At 43.4% G+C, this 19,540-nt stretch overlaps 1 protein-coding gene across 1 annotated transcript in view; it reads right to left on the bottom strand.

Moving 5' to 3' along the window:
* The window catches only part of TBC1D1 (TBC1 domain family member 1), a 182,878-nt gene that overhangs the window by 162,295 nt on the left and 1,043 nt on the right, over nucleotides 1-19,540 (bottom strand). Inside the window, exon 2 of the mRNA XM_049790103.1 lies at nucleotides 10,461-10,944. Within this exon, the coding sequence (XP_049646060.1) occupies nucleotides 10,461-10,871 (411 nt within the window). The 5' untranslated portion in view covers nucleotides 10,872-10,944. The remainder of the gene's footprint in view (nucleotides 1-10,460; nucleotides 10,945-19,540) is intronic.

The raw sequence follows: 19,540 nt of genomic DNA, 5'->3' as shown, positions 1-19,540 counted from the left end.
CCGGGTGTGACCCAAAAACCACACACACACACACACACACACACACACACACACACACACACACACAACACCTTAACCTTAAAATTAAAAAAATTAAAATCCTTAAAATTTAAAAAAACTTAAACCTCTTCAGAATATTTATTTTCTTTTTTCTTTTTTCATTTTTTTTTTTTTTTGGTTACATCTGACAGCACTCAGGGGTTATACTTGGCTCTAAGCTCAGAAATCTCCCCTGGCAGGCTCAGGGAACCATATGGGATGCCAGGAATCAAACCACTGACCTTCTGCATGCAAGGCAAAAGCCTTATCTCCATGCTATCTCTCTGGCCCCCAGAGTATTTATTTCCCCTTCCTCCCTCCTTTCTTCCCTCCCTCCCTCCCTTCTTCCTCCCTTCCTTCCTCCCTCCCTCCCTCCCTCCCTCCCTCCCTCCCTTCCTTCCTTCCTTCCTTCCTTCCTTCCTTCCTTCCTTCCTTCCTTCCTTCCTTCCTTCCTTCCTTCTTCCTCTGTCCCTCCCTCCTTCCTTCTTCCTCCTCCTTCTTCCTTCCTTCCTTCCTTCCTTCCTTCCTTCCTTCCTTCCTTCCTTCCTTCCTTCCTTCCTTCCTTCCTTCCTTCCTCCCTTCCTCCCTCCCTCCCTTCCTCCCTTCCTTCCTCCCTCCCTTCCTTTCCTTCCTTCCTTTGTACATCTGTGTTTGGATATTGAGCAAAAATAACACGACCAGACAGTGAGAGCAAATTCCCAAATTTTCTGTGAGGACATCAGCTCAAAAACAGTGATTCCCGAGGGTTTTGGTAGGGTGTTTGCCTTGCAAGCGGTCGACCCAGGACCAACAGTGGTTCAAATTCCAGCATCCCATGTGGTCCCTCTGTGCCAGCCAGAAGCAATTTCTGAGCAAAGAGCCACCGGATGTGGCCCCAAAACAAAATAAAACAAGACAAAAACAGTGGGTCCAGAGAGATAGTACAGCAGGAAAGATTCTTATCTCACATGCAGCCATCTGGGATTCCCCAAACACCACTAGGAGTGATTCCTGAGTGCAGTCACAAGTGACCCCTGAGCACCACTAGAGACGACTCAAAAACAAAATAAAAGGAACAACAACAACAAAATAACTTGAATAGTCTTCTTCGCTTTCTCCTTATTTTTCTCCTTTTCTTCTGTGAAGCAGGCAAGCAGGCAGGCTGTTAGAGGAGCCCTTTGACAATGAGTTCTTGGGATGTAATAAAAGTTCTTTCGGTATAATGAAACCAATAGGTAGAATTTGAAGAAGTTACTCCGTCATTAGCCCTAGTTAGAAAAGACTTAGAGAGGAGAAAACATGCAAAGAAGAATCCTGAAGGGTGGTTTTAAAGGATGTTTGACTGGTCTCCTTTGCTGACCATTCTCCTGGTGGATGGACCCTTCATCGTTCTCATAATTTGGACAATTTCACTTATTGGTGTTAGTAGTGTGGTGTGTGAGATCAACTTGTGTGATCAACTGTCTGCTAAAAAGAAAACATACAGGGGCTGGAGCGATAGTGAAGCATTTGTCTTGCACGCGGCTGATCCAGGACAGACCGTGGTTTGACCCCCGGTGTCTCATAAGGTCCCCCAAGTCAGGAGTGATTTCTGAGCGCATAGCTTGGAGTAACCCGTGAGCCTCACCAGGTGTGACCCAAAACCAAAAAAGAAAAGAAAAGAAAAGAAAAGAAAACATACATAAGCTGAAGTAATAGCACAGCGGTAGGGCACTCACCTTGCACAAGGCCAACCCAGGACCGATTCCAGGCATCCCATATGGTATTCCATATCTTGCCAGGAGCGATTTCTGAGCACAGAGCCAGGAGTAACCCCTGAGTGCTGTTGGGTGTGGCCCCAAAACAAACAAACAAACAACAACAAAACAAAGGCAGGTGGACTCCATCAAACTGAGGATGGTCCTGACTCAATACAGGTCCCTTGGTGAGTTCATTTAGGACCCACAGGAGTCAGTGATTTGACCTTTATATTAAAATTAGTGGGGAATGTAATAGTTTAGCACCAGGGCTGGACCTAACATCCCCAGTTTTTACTTTAAGCAGACTCCAAAAGTAACTCTAATAACCAGTGACAGGCCCTTTCCCAAAAACTGACTAAACTGCAATGCTTATATGAATGGCTTATCTGCCTTTGTATATTCACTATGCTTGTGCAAATAGCTTATCTGTTTCTGTGTATTTGGGAACCCTTTTTTTAAAAAATGGGAGAAACTACAATTAGGGCTGCATGATTTGGGTCTGAGATTCTGTGCAAATTTCTCTGGTTTTTGAATCTCTAAATCAGCTGCTCCACAACACCTGTTCCCAACTTCAACTTTCTTTTGGTTTGTTTTTGGGCTACATCCAGGGACACATAGGAGTTATTCCTGGTTCTAAGCTCAAGAGTGACCTCAACTATGTTCAGGTGACCAGATTAGTGCTGAATAGTTGAACCTGGGATATCCACTCATCAGATCAGCATGTAGTGCCTTCTGTACTGTCTCTCTGACCCTAAAAATCTTCTTTAGTATAATTCCATTTTCTTCATAAAGCATAAATGCTATCTACAGCTTTCCCAGATAAAACCAACTTTATTTTTCCTCTTTTTTATTGTATCATTCAGAGGTAGTCCTTTATTATGAGTAATCCTGAAAAAATTCATATCATGGCAGAAGAAATGCAAGGAGAAAATTTAGAAGTCCAAAAATCATAAATCAAGTATTGAGAATGGCCATCACATGGGCATGACATTTATCCCCTTTTACATGCACTGAGTTTCTGGTTTTTGTTTTTGTTTTTTTTTTTAAGCTCTCAATAAGGCACACCCTCAAAATCAAAATCTAATCTCTGGATTTAATCTCTGAATTTAATCTCTGATCTGAAATTTAGCCCCATGGAAGTAGCACAGGAGTAGAAGGTTCAAGCAACATCCACTGCTAGGGACTCAGCTTCAAAATACTCAGAGACTTGGGCTGAAGAGGTAGTACAGTGGGTATGAAACTTGCCTTGCACAATCTAACAATGGTTTGATCTCTGTCACCCTATATGGTTCCTTGAGCCCTTCAGAAGTAATGCCTGAAAACAGATCCAAAATACAATTTACAAAAAAAGTCATCTGGGACTTTCTTTCAAGTCATCTATCCCAAGCTCTCCAGGAGTTCTAGGGAGTCTATATATTTCTCTGCTTCATGTGTGTGATTTAGTTTGAGGGTCACATCCAGTGGTACTCAGGGTGATTTGTGCTCAGTTGTGCTCTGAGCACAACTGCAACCTTAAAAAAACTTCTAGCTGCATATAGCAATGGAAAGAGATTTGTGGTTAAAAGTTTCGGATATATTGGAGTACATAAATCCCTTGTTTTATGCTCCCTTATCACTCCCCACCCCTTACTTTTCTTGTTATTTTTGTTTTTTGATGTGGGGAGACCATGTGGTACCAGGGATCAAACCCAAGCCTTCAGCACACAAAGCATGAGCACTAAGCCTTTGAGCTAGTCCCACTGGTAGTTATTTAGGATGTTTTTATCTTCTCTGAGAAGCTCTGAGCAAAATGCTAGCTAGCATTGATCACAAGACAACACTGTGGACGAATGCTCAGTTTATTTCCAGAAATGCTTCCTAGGAGGCTCCTCAGGTCCAGTGCTGACTCCTAGGAAGAGGATGTGAGCTACGGATGGAATTGACAGTTTTTCATCGGCACATTCAAGATCATGAAAGGTAAAAGAAGAAATCAATTTTAGCATTGATTCTATTTAACCCAGTCAATCCAAAGTCTTATCCTCTTGATAGATTTTCAGTTAACACAGAAAAAGGTTGTTACTTTACTTTAACTTGTTTTCAGACTGGGTCTTTGATAGTGCCTATGTTTGGACACTTCCAGTCCTGACTTCAGACCAACCATACAGAAAGCACTCAAAAGCCAGGCACCGCTCCAAGCTCAACTGGGGAAGGCCTAGGTTAGAAATAAATCCTTTTATGTTACAAGGAAACTTCAAGTTCGAGATACTTGTAAGGTCTCTGATTAGGGACAGACCTATATATATTTTTTTCAGACCTATATTTTTAAAAACAAATAGCCAAGTTCAAAACCTTCAGTGCAATATGTAGTGTTAGGTAATTTTTTTTGAAAATTTTTTTTGTTTTGTTTTGTTTGTTTGTTTTTTGCTAAATTATCTGAGCATTGTGAGATGCTTCCAAAACCCTCAGACTCATTTTCCAAAGTCAAAAATAAATGCTGCAATTCATCCTGTGTCACGAACCCCAACCTTCCCACAAATACTTCGGAGTTCATCCCCAGTCTGGGCCAGTCTTTTTATAGATGAAAAGAATCCCTGCCCATCCTTGCACGCAGTAACCGCATGCACCCAGCATGATAGCCAGTCAGAACTGAGGGGCTGACCTGGACTGTTCTGTGCCACAGCACACAGGGCCATGAGACAAACCCAAAATGCCCTCTTTCCAATATAGTGTCAAACAGCGATTAAAGATTAAAACTCCGAATCCTCCATAACATCTACAACAAAGCCTCCTTTTAATCATTCCTAGAACAGCAAATAGAGACTAATGTCTGAAATTGAGAAGTGATGAAGGCCAAATGCTGAAAAACCAATGGATCAGATGATTTAAGAAATAAGACTAGAGCCCCAGAGTCTGGAACAAGATAATCAAGATAATCAAGCTCATTTTCATCTTTAGTCTAGCAAAGGAAGTAAAGTTGGCAAATATGAAGTCAATCAGAGAACCCACAGAAGCCAGGATCGACTGAAAATCTTGGTGCATATTTTAAGTTACTATCTTGAAATTCCAAGCAGATGGGGGGATTATTAAGACAAATTAGTAATGAATAAAAAACACACAAGGCCACAATCAAAAATGGCATTCCCCAAACTTTTTTTTTTTTTTTTTGGTTTTTGGGCCACACCCAGTGACGCTCAGGGGTTACTCCTGGCTATGCGCTCAGAAGTCGCTCCTGGCGAGGGGGACCATATGGGACACCGGGGGATCGAACCGCGGTCCATCCAAGGCTAGCGCAGGCAAGGCAGGCACCTTACCTCTAGCGCCACCGCCCGGCCCCCCCAAACATTTTTTATTTTTATTTAAGTCATAAAACTCAGTCCAAACAACTCTTTGTTTGTGATTTTCACTGCAAGGATCTGATGTCCTAATAATTAGTCCTACTAATTCAGAAAGACCACTGGAGGCCATATAAGGCCATATTTTTGTTTCCTACGAAAGGTAGCCAAATCCAGAGGACAAGTCAGAGAATTCCGAAACAGTTACTGAGAAAGACCATGTCTACACAGGGTTCAAGCAAGAATACACTGGTTCTTTACTGGAAATGTCAAAAGGAAACATCTATTGCTCCCAAGTCTACAAATAGCTAAGTAGTCTTAAAATTAGCATGAAGGGAGTCCACAGGGTCCCATCTCAGATATATGTCACCTTCAAGATATGCAGCTTAGTTGCCAAAAATCACAGAAAAGGAAAGCCAGTGTCACCAAAGACACTGACATTCTCTCAACACCATCTTCTCAGCAGTAGAGTCAGGCCAGTCCTATTCTGTGAGCAGACTTGGGTTAGATCCATATGAAGCACATCTCAATTAGGGATGTATAGATCTTCAGGTCACAATCCGTTCCTGGAGCCAGTACAGCATTTTCCGACAACAAGGGAATGACTAGATTGGATGAATGCTACTTAATTCCATGCACACACGCTTAAAGCCCCTAATCAGGATCCATTTGGAGATCCAGACATGCTGTTCTTTGCTATTTGCCTGTGTACAGGTTTGCAGTAGAGCCTGCCTAAATCTCTCAATGGCCTCCTGTCCATTTCTACTTACACTGAGCACCAGAAAACTCAGAGTCTACAACATAGCTCACTGAACTTTGCATACAATCAAAAGTTATTTTGAGAGACCAGAGTGATTGTACAACTGTACAATGTACAACTGTACAAAAAAAAATGTAGGGCATTTGACCTGGGTTCAATCCCCAGTATCACACATGGTACCACAAGCCCAGGAGGACTGATACCTCAGTAGAAAACTAGGAATAAGCTTTGAGCACTGCCAGGTGTGATCCAAAAATCGAAAAGAAAACAAATAGAAAAAGGTTGTTGTGTTGTATTTTGCCAAATCACCAGTACAACTTTTTTTTTTTGGTGGGGAGGGGATTTCCCAAGCAATGATCAGGAATGCTGGGGCCTCACTTAGCCATACTTGGCCCAGTGCTGCTCAGGCTTGGCAGTCCTAGGGGCCACTAGGGTGACCTTAGAGGTGCTTGGGTGACTGAGATGCAGGGAATGGAACTTAAGGCTTCTGCATTCTAGGCATGAGTCCTTTGAACTATCTCCTCAGCCTTAGCAGGCCTCAGCAGGCTCCAGCAAAACTTTCTTCTGTGAAAGTTGGTTATAGTCATTTATGCTTATTAAGTTTCAGATACCTTTCTAATTCCTTTAGCCTAGCTAGGGTCTAGAAGGTAGGCTGTAATTACCCCCAAATTGCAGATGATTTCTTTTGGTGTGCCTGAGGCCATCCAGTTAACAGGAAGCAGAGATAGGACAGGAATTCAAGAGTTTGGTCACTCTAAATGGAGAAGCTATCTTTTGGTTTCATTGGGGGGGCCACACCCATTGTGTTCAGAGGTTCTTCCAGACCTGGTGCTCAAGTTTCCTTCCTGGTGGTCTCAGGGTGCCATGGATCAAACCTGGGTCAGCCATGTGCTACTCAAGTATATCGTTCCAGTCCACTTGTTTTTTTGAGGTATAAGGACACTAACACAAAATTCTTTATAAGAAACAGAAATGCAATTTTATAGGTTGTAAACTCCAAAGTAGCCTTTGTTCCAAAAATCCTTCCCACACACTATTCTCTGGAAATCCTTGTACTCCAGACTCAGACCACTTAGCATTTGCCTCTCAATGTTTCTGCCTTTATTCTGCCTCTACTGATACCCTCTGCCACTACCTGGAGCAGACTTCACAACTAGCAGTAAACTAAGCAACAAGTGAACAAATAAAAGCAAATTTTCACAAAGCTACTTAGTCACCAAGAAAGGGCATTTCCAAGTGAGGCTCCTGCATCCTCAGTGTAGAAAGAGAGTCCAGTGGAAACTGGGGAGAAAATACTAACAGAATTGTTTCTATTTCTTAACATTAGCCCCATGACTTGTCACTGGTGTCTAAACTCAGGGCCTGTGGTAGTCAGTCATGCAAGCAAAGTATTAGAATACTAGTATTTAGCACTGCTGATATTCCTCTATGGGGAATCGCGATTCACCAGCCTGTGTGCTTTCTGAGATGGCAATAAAGGTTAATTACATGGGATCCACTGAAAAAGTTTGGAGCCAGAGAGTACAGCCGGAAGGATGCTTGCCTTGCACATGGCCAACCTGGTTCAATCCCCAGCATCCTATATGGTCCTCTGAGCACCACCAGGACTGATTCTTGAGTGCAAAGCCTAGAAATAGCCCTGACTAAAACGAGGACTACAATGACCTGCCACATTCATCTATTGATCTTTTCTTATGTCTCCTTAAATTCTTCTAAGAGTGTCAAGAAAGTCGTACTCCTGCCAGAATATGTGTTGACTCCACATACTCAGTGTGTGGTTTCATTATTTCACATTTCATATTTCGACGCCCATGCAACCCACTCTCCCTGAAGTGGATTTTCAATAATCCAACTGATGCTGTAGGACAGAAGCCGCCTAGAGTAAATGGTGCCCAACATGCTTGGGGACCATGGAGAGAAGAAAAATTAAAACTGCAGAATCAAACTAGTCATTTGCATCACTTGGAGACAAGAAAGAAAATGCAGGAACCACTGTAGGGTACTTATCTGAAACCCACCCATTTCTGGGAGGGGTCTTGGGAACCGGATAATAGGTGTGACCTTACCTGCAAAGCCCAGCCCATTCCTGGGAGGGGTCTTGGAATAGGTAGATAAACCCGGAAGCCAAGGGATTAGGGGGCTTTTGCCTTTTGGCCCTGCTGGGCTCTCTGAGGGAGATGGCTGAAAGAGGATAAGACACAGGGCAAGCCTAGAATGGCTGTATGCTTGAAAGGTTATGAGTAGGCCACACACATGTGGTGGCTAGGGCCTGAATAAAGATGATTCTTCCTGAAGCCTGCGTGTGAGTGAGTGATTTCGCGTTTCACCTGGGCCTGGAACTCGCCGGCTGGATGGGGGATGAAGCCACGTGGCTGGGGCCTAAGCACAAAGGCCTCCATCCATCGCCATCCAGCCCCATCGTTATTTATTTAACACTACAACCACCTAGTTGCCTGAACAGAGTCCCCACCTGGACGGACAGAAAAAGGACTCTACAGATCCAGCTGACTCAACCAAAAGACACCAGAAACTCCTGTTGACAACTAACTACTGGAGACTACCTGCCTTTGGACAGATGATGTCAAGGCCCGAAGCTGAATGACCAAATGCCTCCTGACTGCACCGTATAGAATTTCAATACTAAAAATATTTCTTCTTGCTCTTATGTATAATTGTTTCTTGCTAAGCATATTTTGTTTAACAAGCAGCTATATATAGTTTCAATGTCCTATCTATAATCATTGTTATATTAAAAAAATAAAGGGGAGACTCAAAATACCAAAAACGAAACAAAACAAAACAAAAAAAAAACACCCCTGACCATCACCAGGTATGTCCCTAAAACCAATAAAATAAAATCACAAGCATTATGAACCAGAAATGTTTCTGGCAGTACCCAGTCATGCTGCATTCTAAAAGAAGTTTGCATTAACTAGGCAGAATAATATTGATGAAGTTAGTCCATGTGCGATTATTAGGGCTGTTGACCTATGAAGCTTCAGGGTGTTTGAATAAGGATGGCTATGATTATTAAGGCTATATGGCTTACAGAAGTATAAGCAATAAGTGATTTAAGATCTGTCTGACATAAACAGATAGAGCTAGTTATAACTATACCTCATAGAGATAGGGTTAAAAATGGAAATATTATGTGTTCTGTTAAGGTATTAAGTAAGATTGTAATATATATTATACCATAGCTGCCTAGTTTTATAAGTACTAGTTTTTAGAAGTACAAATGAGGTAAAAATTGCAAAGCCCTGACTTAAACTAACCCACCTCAAATGGGCAAGTGACTTTACATGCATTCTGCACAGGACTGCAAAAATCACTTCAATCAAGCACAAAGAAACAGCAAAATAGTGAAACTAATGATACTTTTTACCACGGTTCTTATATTTTTTTCAGCCTCATCATAAAATAAAACAATAAAAGATTTTACGTGAAACGGAATCATTACAAAATTTGTAATGTATCAACCTTTTGATTTGGTTGGACTCAGCATCAGGGCTAGTTTAGGGGTTCCTTGCACCAGCCTTGCCAGCTTGAAGTTTGTGAGTCCAGTCCCTGGTGCCCTTACATTCCCTGAAATTGATTCTGACGACTCCACTTTCTGAGATCCTTCTAGCTGTAAGCGATTTCCAGTCATATTACATTGAGGGTGTGTGTGCGTGTGTGTGTGTGTGTGTGTGTGTGTGTGTGTGTGTGTGTGCATGTGTGTGCGTTAGCCCCAAGACACAAGGGCCAAGAACACTAGCGGAACACCATAACTAAAGAGATGTGTGAGCACCACAGCCAGAAATGGAGACATTGGTGAACATATGTGCAAGCGCCATGACCAAAAGAACCAGATCCCTGGTGGAAACCATTGCCAAGGATGTGAACACCACAGCCTAGTGTAGGATTCCCATTCCCCTCCCCTCCCCACCACACACCAGTTCAGAAAGCACTGCAACTAAACGAAAGCACCACCATCAGACCTCTGTGAGCCCCTACTCAACAGCAGGCTGCCTCCATATAGTAATTGTTACCCCAGTGCTATCCACAAGGCAGTAGCCTTCACAGTCTCCCATGGGCACCTTCAGAAATACAGTTCCAGGAGCCAAGAGATAGCACAGGGATTGGGGTTCATGCCTTGCATGTATATGCACTAGCCTCATAAGTTTCCCCTCCCCACAGAACTCTTAACCTGATCACCACTTGTAGCCCTGGCAGTCAACACCAGTCTTGGCGTACACCTCACATCTCTTGTTTTCCTTTTCACACCATCACCAGAAAACTCAGGTGCTTGCTTCTGTTTGAGAAGCAGAACTTCCCTCTTCAAGGGACTGACTCCAACAATTCAAAGCTTAATTTTGAGTTTAGACAGATTTTTCTGTTGATTGTTTCAGTTCAGAAACTTACGGTCTCAGATGATGTTTGTTATCTAATTGGCTAATTCCTATTAGCAAATGTTCTTCAGAACTGTCAACTATCCCAAATCTAAAGCCAGATAAATAATAGAAGCATCGCTACAATTCATCTCTTAATCATTCCAAACCACTCCCAATAAAAGCCTGTACCTCCTCCTCCAAAAAATATAATGATCCAGGCCACCCCTTCATCTTGAGGATCCCCCATACCTCCACTTACTTTGGTTTGATCATCGGCTTTGAACACGTAGCAGATACTCTGCCGGCTGGCCGCATTGTCCTTAATCAGACAAGCGAAGTAACTGGGGTCGTGACTGTTGTGAATCAATTTGTGAACATGCTGTGGTTTGCACTCGAAGATGCTAGAACAGATGAGTGGGTCCCATTGCTGACTTTTCCCAGGCTCTGATTCACACTTGAGGCCAGAGGGGGCAACACTCAGCCGGACTTGCTTGGTGGAGGGCTCTTTCATGGAGGCACTAAGTCTTCGTACCTCGGCCACCACCCAGGGCAGCATGGGCATGGTGGTGAGGGGGTGCACGGGCAGTGAGCCCACCAGCTGGAGGCCAAAGTCCACCGAAGGCTCGGTGGGGAATGCATGTCTCCGGGCCGTGAATGTTATAGGCTCCATCTTGGAATTATAGCCTGAGCACAGGTGCTGCTTGCTTGCAGAAATGGGATCTCTTTGTTCCTGGTGAGGATTCCTGGAGAGAAAGAGATGCAGTTGGAATTTTGTCTGTTTGTTTGCTTGCTTTGGTTTCAAAGCCACAGTTTACTCCTGCCTCTGTGCTCAGGGATCACTACTGGTGGGGCCCAGGGAACCCTAGGCAGTGCTGGGGTCGTACCCATGCCAGCTGCATGTGGGGCAAATACCTTACCCACTTGTACAGGCTAGTTCTCCAGCCCCTGCATTCAAATTTAATAAGATGGTAGCAATAAAGACGTTCAAAGATTTATGACTTCTTGAGAGCTTAGAAGTCTGAGAAAGCCAAACATAGGCAGCGGGGGCTGTGAATTCCCAGACTTTGCTTTTCTTATAAAAAGCTTTCCCGAACTGCTTTCCTGAAACCTGGAAAGGCCACAGAGAAGACTCCAGGTGGCAAAGGCCCTGTGGGAATTTCCTGTTGAGCATTAATCTTGCAAGATCAATAAAGATGAACATGATGGGAAACTCTCTCCTCAGATGCCTGGAATCTTTTTTCACGTATAGTCCAAGGCTTTTTTTTTTTTTTTTTTTTTTGGTTTTTGGGCTGTGCTTAGGGTTTGTTTGCTCCATAAAGTGTTCAGGGAGACTGTGGGGATAGAACCTGGGTATCCTGCATGCAATGCATAAGTGTTAGCTTTTGAGTCATCTCCCCAGCCTTTAATGAATGTTCTCAAATAATCAAATTCAGAGCTGGAGAGAGAATAATGGGCTATGGGGGCTTGCTCTGCATTCAGGTTTGATCTCCGGCACTACACACTGAGCACCATCAGGATCCCTGAGCATGGAGCCAAGAATAACCCAGGAGCTCTGCCAGTTGTGGCATCGTGTCCCCCCCACCCCACAATGATAATCAAATTCAAGGAACCAAAATATTTCATAATATTGTTCATTTTTACTCCAAGGGAAGACACTTTTAACTTTCTGCAGCCACTTCATATTAAAAAGAAAAATAGGTGGACCAGAGAGTACAGTAGGTAGGGCACTTGCCCAGTTTCAACCCAGGTTCAATCCCTGGCACCCCATATGATCTCCAAGTTCCACTAAGAGTAATCAATGAGCACCATGAGATGTGGTCCTTTCCCACCCCACCTCCAAAATTAGGGGGCCAAAGAAATGGCTCAATCGGCTGGAATATGTATTTTACAGGTAAAAGGTCCAGGTTCAAACCTCGACATTGCATATTTCTCTTTTCTTTTTTTTTTTTTTTTTTTTTTTTTTTTGTGGTTTTTGGGTCACACCCTGCAGTGCTCAGGGGTTATTCCTGGCTCTGTGCTCAGAAATTGCTCCTGGCAGGCACGGGGGACCATATGGGACGCCGGGATTCGAACTGATGACCTTCTGCATGAAAGGCAAACGCCTTACCTCCATGCTATCTCTCCGGCCCCGACATTGCATATTTCTCAAACACTATCAGGAGTGACTTTCAAACACAAAGTAGGAATAGCCTCTAAGCACTGCCATATGTGGCCCCCAAACCTCCCCCTACACACACAACACAAAATAATAATAGTTGTTCAATATTTAGATATAAGCCTATACTATATTTAGAGACATAGCTTATTTTATAAAGGTATATTCCCTATGGATAAAGATCTTTCTTTCATTTCCTCATTCTCCTGTTTGTCTCTTACAGGTGATAATGGCACTGAAAATCTGGCTCAACAATCTCTGCTTTGCCAATGGTTCTGCTTCACTACTCCTCTATGGCTCTCTGCAGAGATACTACTCTGGCCAAAATACAGGTATACTGGTATGTAGGCTGATATCACCAGAACTTCTTTTTTTGGGGGGGAGAGGCACACACGGTGACACTCAGAGGTTACTCTGGCTATGCACTCAGAAATTGCTCCTGGCTTGGGGGACCATATGGGACGCTGGAGATCAGACCATCCTGGATCAGCTGCATGCAAGGCAAAAGCCCTACTGCTGCATTATCACTCTGGCCCCTAATATCACCAGAACTTTTATTGGAGTGTGGGCACTTTTCCCTCTGTCTTCTTGTGCTTCTGGACCTCCACCTCATAAAAGCCATAGTACTAGAAGTAGTGCTTAAAATAGTGCTTGGAATTCCTAGACAACTCCACTTTTGTTAAATGCTCTCATTCCCATAGAAGCACACAGATTTAGATACCAATGTGTATCTGAAGCCACCTAATGTTCAGAAACAAATGAAGTAACAGACTGGTCAACTAGCAACAAGAGTTTATTAAACCTATGACAATGACTTAATGACCTAATTGCAAGTTACTATAATTTACACAAATTTTCTGCTTGCTATACTTTATTCTCTTCTTCTACTTTACTTTTTTAATAAATTTGCTCCCACTTACCTGGAAACAAATGTATTATGCTCGACTATGTCAACCATGATACATGCTCTTTAAATAAAGTAAATTAATTTAAAAAAAAGACCTGGATCAACTTCCACTCCTGTAACCAAATCTGTTTCAAGGTCTAACCGTTGACAGCTGCTAATCCCAAGACATGTTTAATGACACACTAAAATTATTACAAAGGATATTCCCAAGTCCTATCAATCAGATGAGACCATAATTAATATGGTGGTAATAACCATAAACAATGTAGAATTTTCTCTCGAGTTGGTAGTGGAACACATAAATAGAATAAAACCAAAATAAAAAAAAAATCAACCCATTTTAGTCATTTCAATATTTGGTCAAGAATCAGTGCCTTGCCCAGTTGTCTTTTCACTAATTAATCTATTTGAATTCTTTTTTTTTTTTTTTTTTTTGGGTTTTTGGGCCACACCCGGCGGTGCTCAGTGGTTACTCCTGGCTGTCTGCTCAGAAATAGCTCCTGGTAGGCACGGGGGACCATATGGGACACTGGGATTCGAACCAACCACCTTTGGTCCTGGATCGGCTGCTTGCAAGGCAAACGTCGCTGTGCTATCTCTCTGGGCCCCTATTTGAATTCTTTAGGTTTTTACTTTTCCACCAGTGTGGAACATTCTGAGTTTTTCTGCAGAAAGAAAATTGAACCTTACTACTGTTTATAAACCTGCAGCACTTAAGCTCTACCTCTGACATTCACAAGTATTTATAAGCAATTCAGAATGTGCTGAAAGAAAATCATGAAAACTTGGACAGAGGAGATGAATAACTGCATTATTTTTTCAATAAAAAGCCCATGCTCAGAATGAGATTGGTGGCAATAAAAAAGAAATTCTATGGAACAAACTTTTCAAATAATATTAGCAAACCATTGGATGGAGTTTTGTACTATCCCAACCCACATCATTTGCAGGAAACCTCTGGCCATCCTTTAAGCACTGGCAGAATCATCTTTTCCAAGAGATTTCTTGTGTGCCCTATACCCTCATTCAGAAATCCTATAAGCTGTATTGCCATTGAACTTCTAGTACCTTTTTATGGGTTTGATTCCTACCTACCACAGTCCATAGTCTGCACTCAAACATAGCTACTCTTTTATTAGAAGAGTTTCCATATCTTGCTAGAGAGTCCAGCTGTGCTAAATATCCCTGGAAGCATAAATATAGAATCTTACCATTTTCATTGGGGGGCTGCACCCAGTGCACCTAGGAGTGATTTCTGCCTCTTTGCTAAGGAGTGACCCCTGGTAGTGCTCAAGTAACTATACATGGTAGTAGGATTTGAATGGAGGTCAGCAGCATGCATAACAAGTGCCTTTTCTCTTGTACTATCTCTCTGAACCCTGGTTCTTCCATTTAATGCTAGAAAGATCCTTTAAGCAATTTGGAAATGTCCTGCTCCATACTAGAAATGAGGAGGCTGGGTTCTGAAGAGACCAAGTAACCTGTCTGTGTTCAGTGACAGAGTAAGAACAATTCAAGTCCTAGATGCCCATCCAATGCCCAGCCAAGTGCCAAAAATAACCTATCTCCTCCTGGAAGCACTTTTGAGCATGAGGTTGAAAAAGTCAGTTACTTCCCCAAATTCTAGTCTTTTTGCCAAAGACTAGAACATTATCATTCCCAATTTTTTTCTTTTTTGAATTTTTTGAAAAATGTTGAGGGCCACACCCAGTGACACTCAAGGGTTACTCAAGGGTTACTCTGGCTATGCGCTCAGAAATTGCTCCTGGCTTGGGGGACCATATGGGACATGGGGGGTGGGGGAATCAAACCTGAGTGCATCTGGGTCAGCCACACGGAAGGCAAATGCCCTACTGCTGTGCCATTGCCCCCCCCCCTTTTTTTAATCATTCACAAATTTTCTGCTCAGTCTCTAAAATCTGTAGCATCTGTTTTTTTTTTTTTTTGGAGCACCTTATCATCATGGATAATATCATATGTCCCCGATGATGGGAGTCAGGAAACTGTCATTGGAAAATCTCTCTTCCAGCATACCCACCCCAGCTAACCCCAGGGACAAGGACAACTCACTGTCTAGTAGCTGGAACATCATAGCTGCCATGCTCCAGCCCCACCTTCTCAGGACACTGGTGGTGGTGGGGGGGGGGGGAGATAGGAAGGGGGTGGCACCTCTAAGCCAGTCTCCAGATTAACTGGTGGAGCTGCCACCAGTTGCCCCTTGCCCTTGAGAATCAATGTTTCTGAGTTTCTGGTCTCACCAGAGAAAGGGGCATGTGGTTGAACAGAACCACCATGCTAACATCATTGTATGTCTAAAACTCATAATTGAGTAATTAAGTAACTTTGTAAATCACAATGATTTAAGTAAAAAAATATTTAAAATATAAGCAAGTAAGATCACACTGAACTTCCTTCAGAATAAAAAATCATGAAACATTCAAAATAGAATAACAACATAGAATACTAATAAGTATAAGAATAGCAAAATGAAATATTAACTGAGTTCTGACCAGAGAGTAAGGACTATACATGTATTAATTAATTAGGCTTAAAAGTACCTATCAAATAACAAATGTGTAGCATTTGAAATTTCAGATGCCTGGATAGAGGAGATGTGCTTAAATATATACCCAGACAGAACAAATGTACATACAGGCCTCAAACCCAAACAAACAAAAACAAAACAAAATGAAAATAATTACATATCATGAGCTAATTCTCCTTTCAAGAGAAAAATTGATGCCACTTGTCAGAAAGAAATTGGTTTAACCAAATTAAAGTCATCTTTGCTAGTGTGAAGACATATTTCCTACCTTCTGCACAGCCTCTCTGAAATCTGAGTTTCATCTTTATTTCACAGAGCCCTGAAATCACAAGTCTTCCTCTAAACATTCAAAATCTGAAAGGAAGTATTGCCCTGCATCTAAAAGTGTGTCCACTGGAAATCTCAGCTTGAACATGCCAAAATTTTTGAAAATCCACCCTTTTATGTCTTTAATGAAGCATATGGCTTAAAATATTTCTTATTAGAGAGAGAGGAAAGAAAAACTAATCCACGAAGGAAAATGGGATCTCAAATTTACTATCTTCTATTAGGTCTGAAAATTATGATAATATGTTATTGTTTAAAAAATATTCCTTATTAGGACCATGATACAGTGGGTAGGGCACTTGCCTTGCATATGCCTGAGGGGCGAGGAGAGGGTACTGTACAGCAGGAAGGGCAACTGCATTGCATGCAGCTGACCTGAGTTCAATCCCCAGCATTCTATACGATCCCCAAAACATTACCAGGAGTGTCCCTGTGCACTGAGCCAGGTAGGTGTAAGGCAAAATAAGCACAGACATACTTGGCTGAGCCAGCTTTGATTTTGGCATCACATATGACCCTGAGCCAGGAGGGATTCCCTGAGTGCATAGCCAGGAGTAAGACCTGAGCACTGCGAGTGTGGCGCAAAATACAATACAACCCAAAAAGTCCTTATTATACAGGGGTTAATGCTCTTGCCTTTCATGCAGCCAGCCCAGTTTGATACCTGGCACCATATAAGGTTCCCCCAACTGAGTTCCCCCAGGAGTGACCCCTGAGCACAAAGTAAGAGTAAGTCCTGAGCACAGGAGGGCATGTCAACCCCCCTAAAAGGAATTCTCTGTTGACATGTTTGTTGGAAATGAGGAACTAAAAAGTCAGTAGGCAACTGCAAGTTGTGTAGGGAACCCCTGATGCCTGTGCCATCAGCTGGGGCAATGCACTTACCAGACCCCTGGCTGCTCCCAGTTGGGTGTGTATAATTTATTCCCTCGCACTGCTGGGGGTGGGGTAGGGGACAGGGACCACGCAGTGCCAAGGATTGAACCTTGACCTCCTGCATATAAAATACAGACTCCAGGGCCCCGAGAGATAGCATAGCAGTGTTTGCCTTGCAAGCAGCCGATCCAGGACCTAAGGTGGTTGGTTCAAATCCCGGTGTCCCACATGGTCCCCCGTGCCTGCCAGGAGCTATTTCTGAGCAGACAGCCAGGAGTAACCCCTGAGCCCAAAACCAAAAAAAAAAAAAAAAAAAAAAAAATACAGACTCCAGCCCTCTGAGCCATCTGCCAGGCCCTCCCAGTGATCTAGCAGATTCTCTGGCTCTTAGTTCTGAGGACCAAGAAAAGAGAAGGTCTTTGAGACATATCAAGTACAGGATGAAGGCAGACAGTGAACCTGAGAAGGGCAGCACAGCTCCTGGGGAAAGGGCAGAGCAAACTGTGCCAAGACTACTACATATATGCAGACATACGCCCCGCTGAGACAGTGTGGGTCAACTGGTCAACCCAAAATGGGAAAAATGGGCACCTGCAGAGAAATGCTGTGAGGGGCATTAAAGGATTTTGGGGAAGGAGCATTTGTTAGGCACAACTGAAACTTTTTCTTTATTTTTTTGTTTGTTTTTGTTTTTTTGGGCCACACCCGTTTGAGACTCAGGGGTTTCTCCTGGCTAAGTGCTCAGAAATTACCCCTGGCTTGGGGGGACCATATGGGACACCGGGGGATCGAACCACGTCCTTCCTTGGCTAACGCTTGCAAGGCAGACACCTTACCTCTAGCGCCACCTCATCTGCCCCATCATTTCAAGCTGTGAGAGCTCAAGCACTGCCATCACTGCAGGTGCTGAATGGAAGGGGGGGGGGTGCTATATATTTTGGAAAATTCTAGAACGACCAGGCAGGAAAAGAGCTACCCCCATACCTGGTTCTGAACTAGCATTGAATTGCATCTTGGTCTCTCTGGCCCCAGGTAAGTAGGAAGTTGGAGACCACCTGCAGCTGGATGAAGGTAGGGTATATTGCTTCCAAGAGCGGTTTCTCATGTGGGGAAACCCCAAGGGGAAAGGGGCACAGTGGTGACTTCTCATATATGTGAGGGCCTGAGCTCTGCCCCCAAAGTATGGAAGAGATTCCCAGAATTCTCCATGGGAAAGACAATGCTAAACAGTGTAGGATGGCCTTTTGCAAAACTTTACTCCTGGGCTAATAATTTGTTACAATGCCACTGAATTCCTCTCCCCAGCCCATCCTCGTCTCAGAGGTCTGCACATGGCTGGACAAAGCCACAGAGAGGCATTTGTTTCTAATGATCGCCTGATGGTTTTATTTACTCTTCGAATCTCAGCGTTTCTTTCATAGCTCCTCGTGTTCAATTCACAGTCTCAGGACACACCATCTGTTTACACTTCAGAACAATGCCCCCTGAATCGTTTCACACGGTGCCCTTTAACTCACACTCTGCAGCTTGTCTTTGGTCAAGTTTGGTTACAGATCAGTCTGGAGAGAAAGAACTTGTCTTTTTTCTTTTCACACCAGCTGAGGTTCCTGATACACCTGATCAACTCCATGGCCAACCCATCCACCCCAGTCTATTGGAGACTGTAATGACAGCCAATTGCCAACCACAGTCAAAGACGTTTGCTAAAGCAGTCGCTGCTAAAGCAATCATGTTCTGTCTCCAGTTTTCTTTGCCATGCCCTGAGTTTCCCAGGAAGGAAATGAGCATGAAAAACACCTTCTCTCCCCTATCAACTCACTGCTTTGGGTCTCTCTAACCCAGAGGAGTGGGAGAAGGTGAGAAAGCTGGAGACTGTGCAAGGTGGAGTTCCAGCCTCCTAGAGCAGATCTGCCTTCATTTCTTCCATTCCAGAGGTGCGAGTTATAGTACAACAAATAGGGCTCTTGCCTTGCATGCAGCGGATCTGGATTTGATTCCTGGTGCCACATATGAACCCCTCACCCCACCCCTAAGCCCTGCCAGGAGTGAGCCCTGAGCTCAGACAGGTTTAGCCTACAAACAAACAAACAAACAAAGTATGTTTCCTCTCCAGCCCTTCCCACAAGAATCAGGCTCACCAGCCCAGGCAAACAACAAAACCAACCAGGAAACCCCCATTCTTTTTCAATCCTGCCAGTCCCACCTTAGGACCCACCAGGAGAAGAAACCGGTTCTGTTTTCCCAAGAATTTTACGTCTAGGTCTTACTGGTTAGGCTTAAGGACAGGACAAAAAGTTTAGAAGCTGACACATGTGAAGAGAGTGGAATTTATTGGTCATGAGCCATTCAAACCTGGTTATCTGGGAACCCCCTGAAAGGTGGGTGGAATGAAGGTGTGTGTGTGTGTGTGTGTGTGTGTGTGTGTGTGTGTGTGTGTGTGTGTGTGTGTGTGTGAGAGAGAGAGAGGGGGGGGGGGTAGGGAGGGAGAGACAGTCAAGTCAGACAGACAGACCTAGCCATCCATCAAAG

This window comes from Suncus etruscus, chromosome 16 (genome assembly GCF_024139225.1).
Source record: "Suncus etruscus isolate mSunEtr1 chromosome 16, mSunEtr1.pri.cur, whole genome shotgun sequence".
NCBI classification, from domain to species: Eukaryota; Metazoa; Chordata; class Mammalia; order Eulipotyphla; family Soricidae; genus Suncus; species Suncus etruscus.
This window is presented reverse-complemented; position numbering and strand designations above follow the sequence as displayed.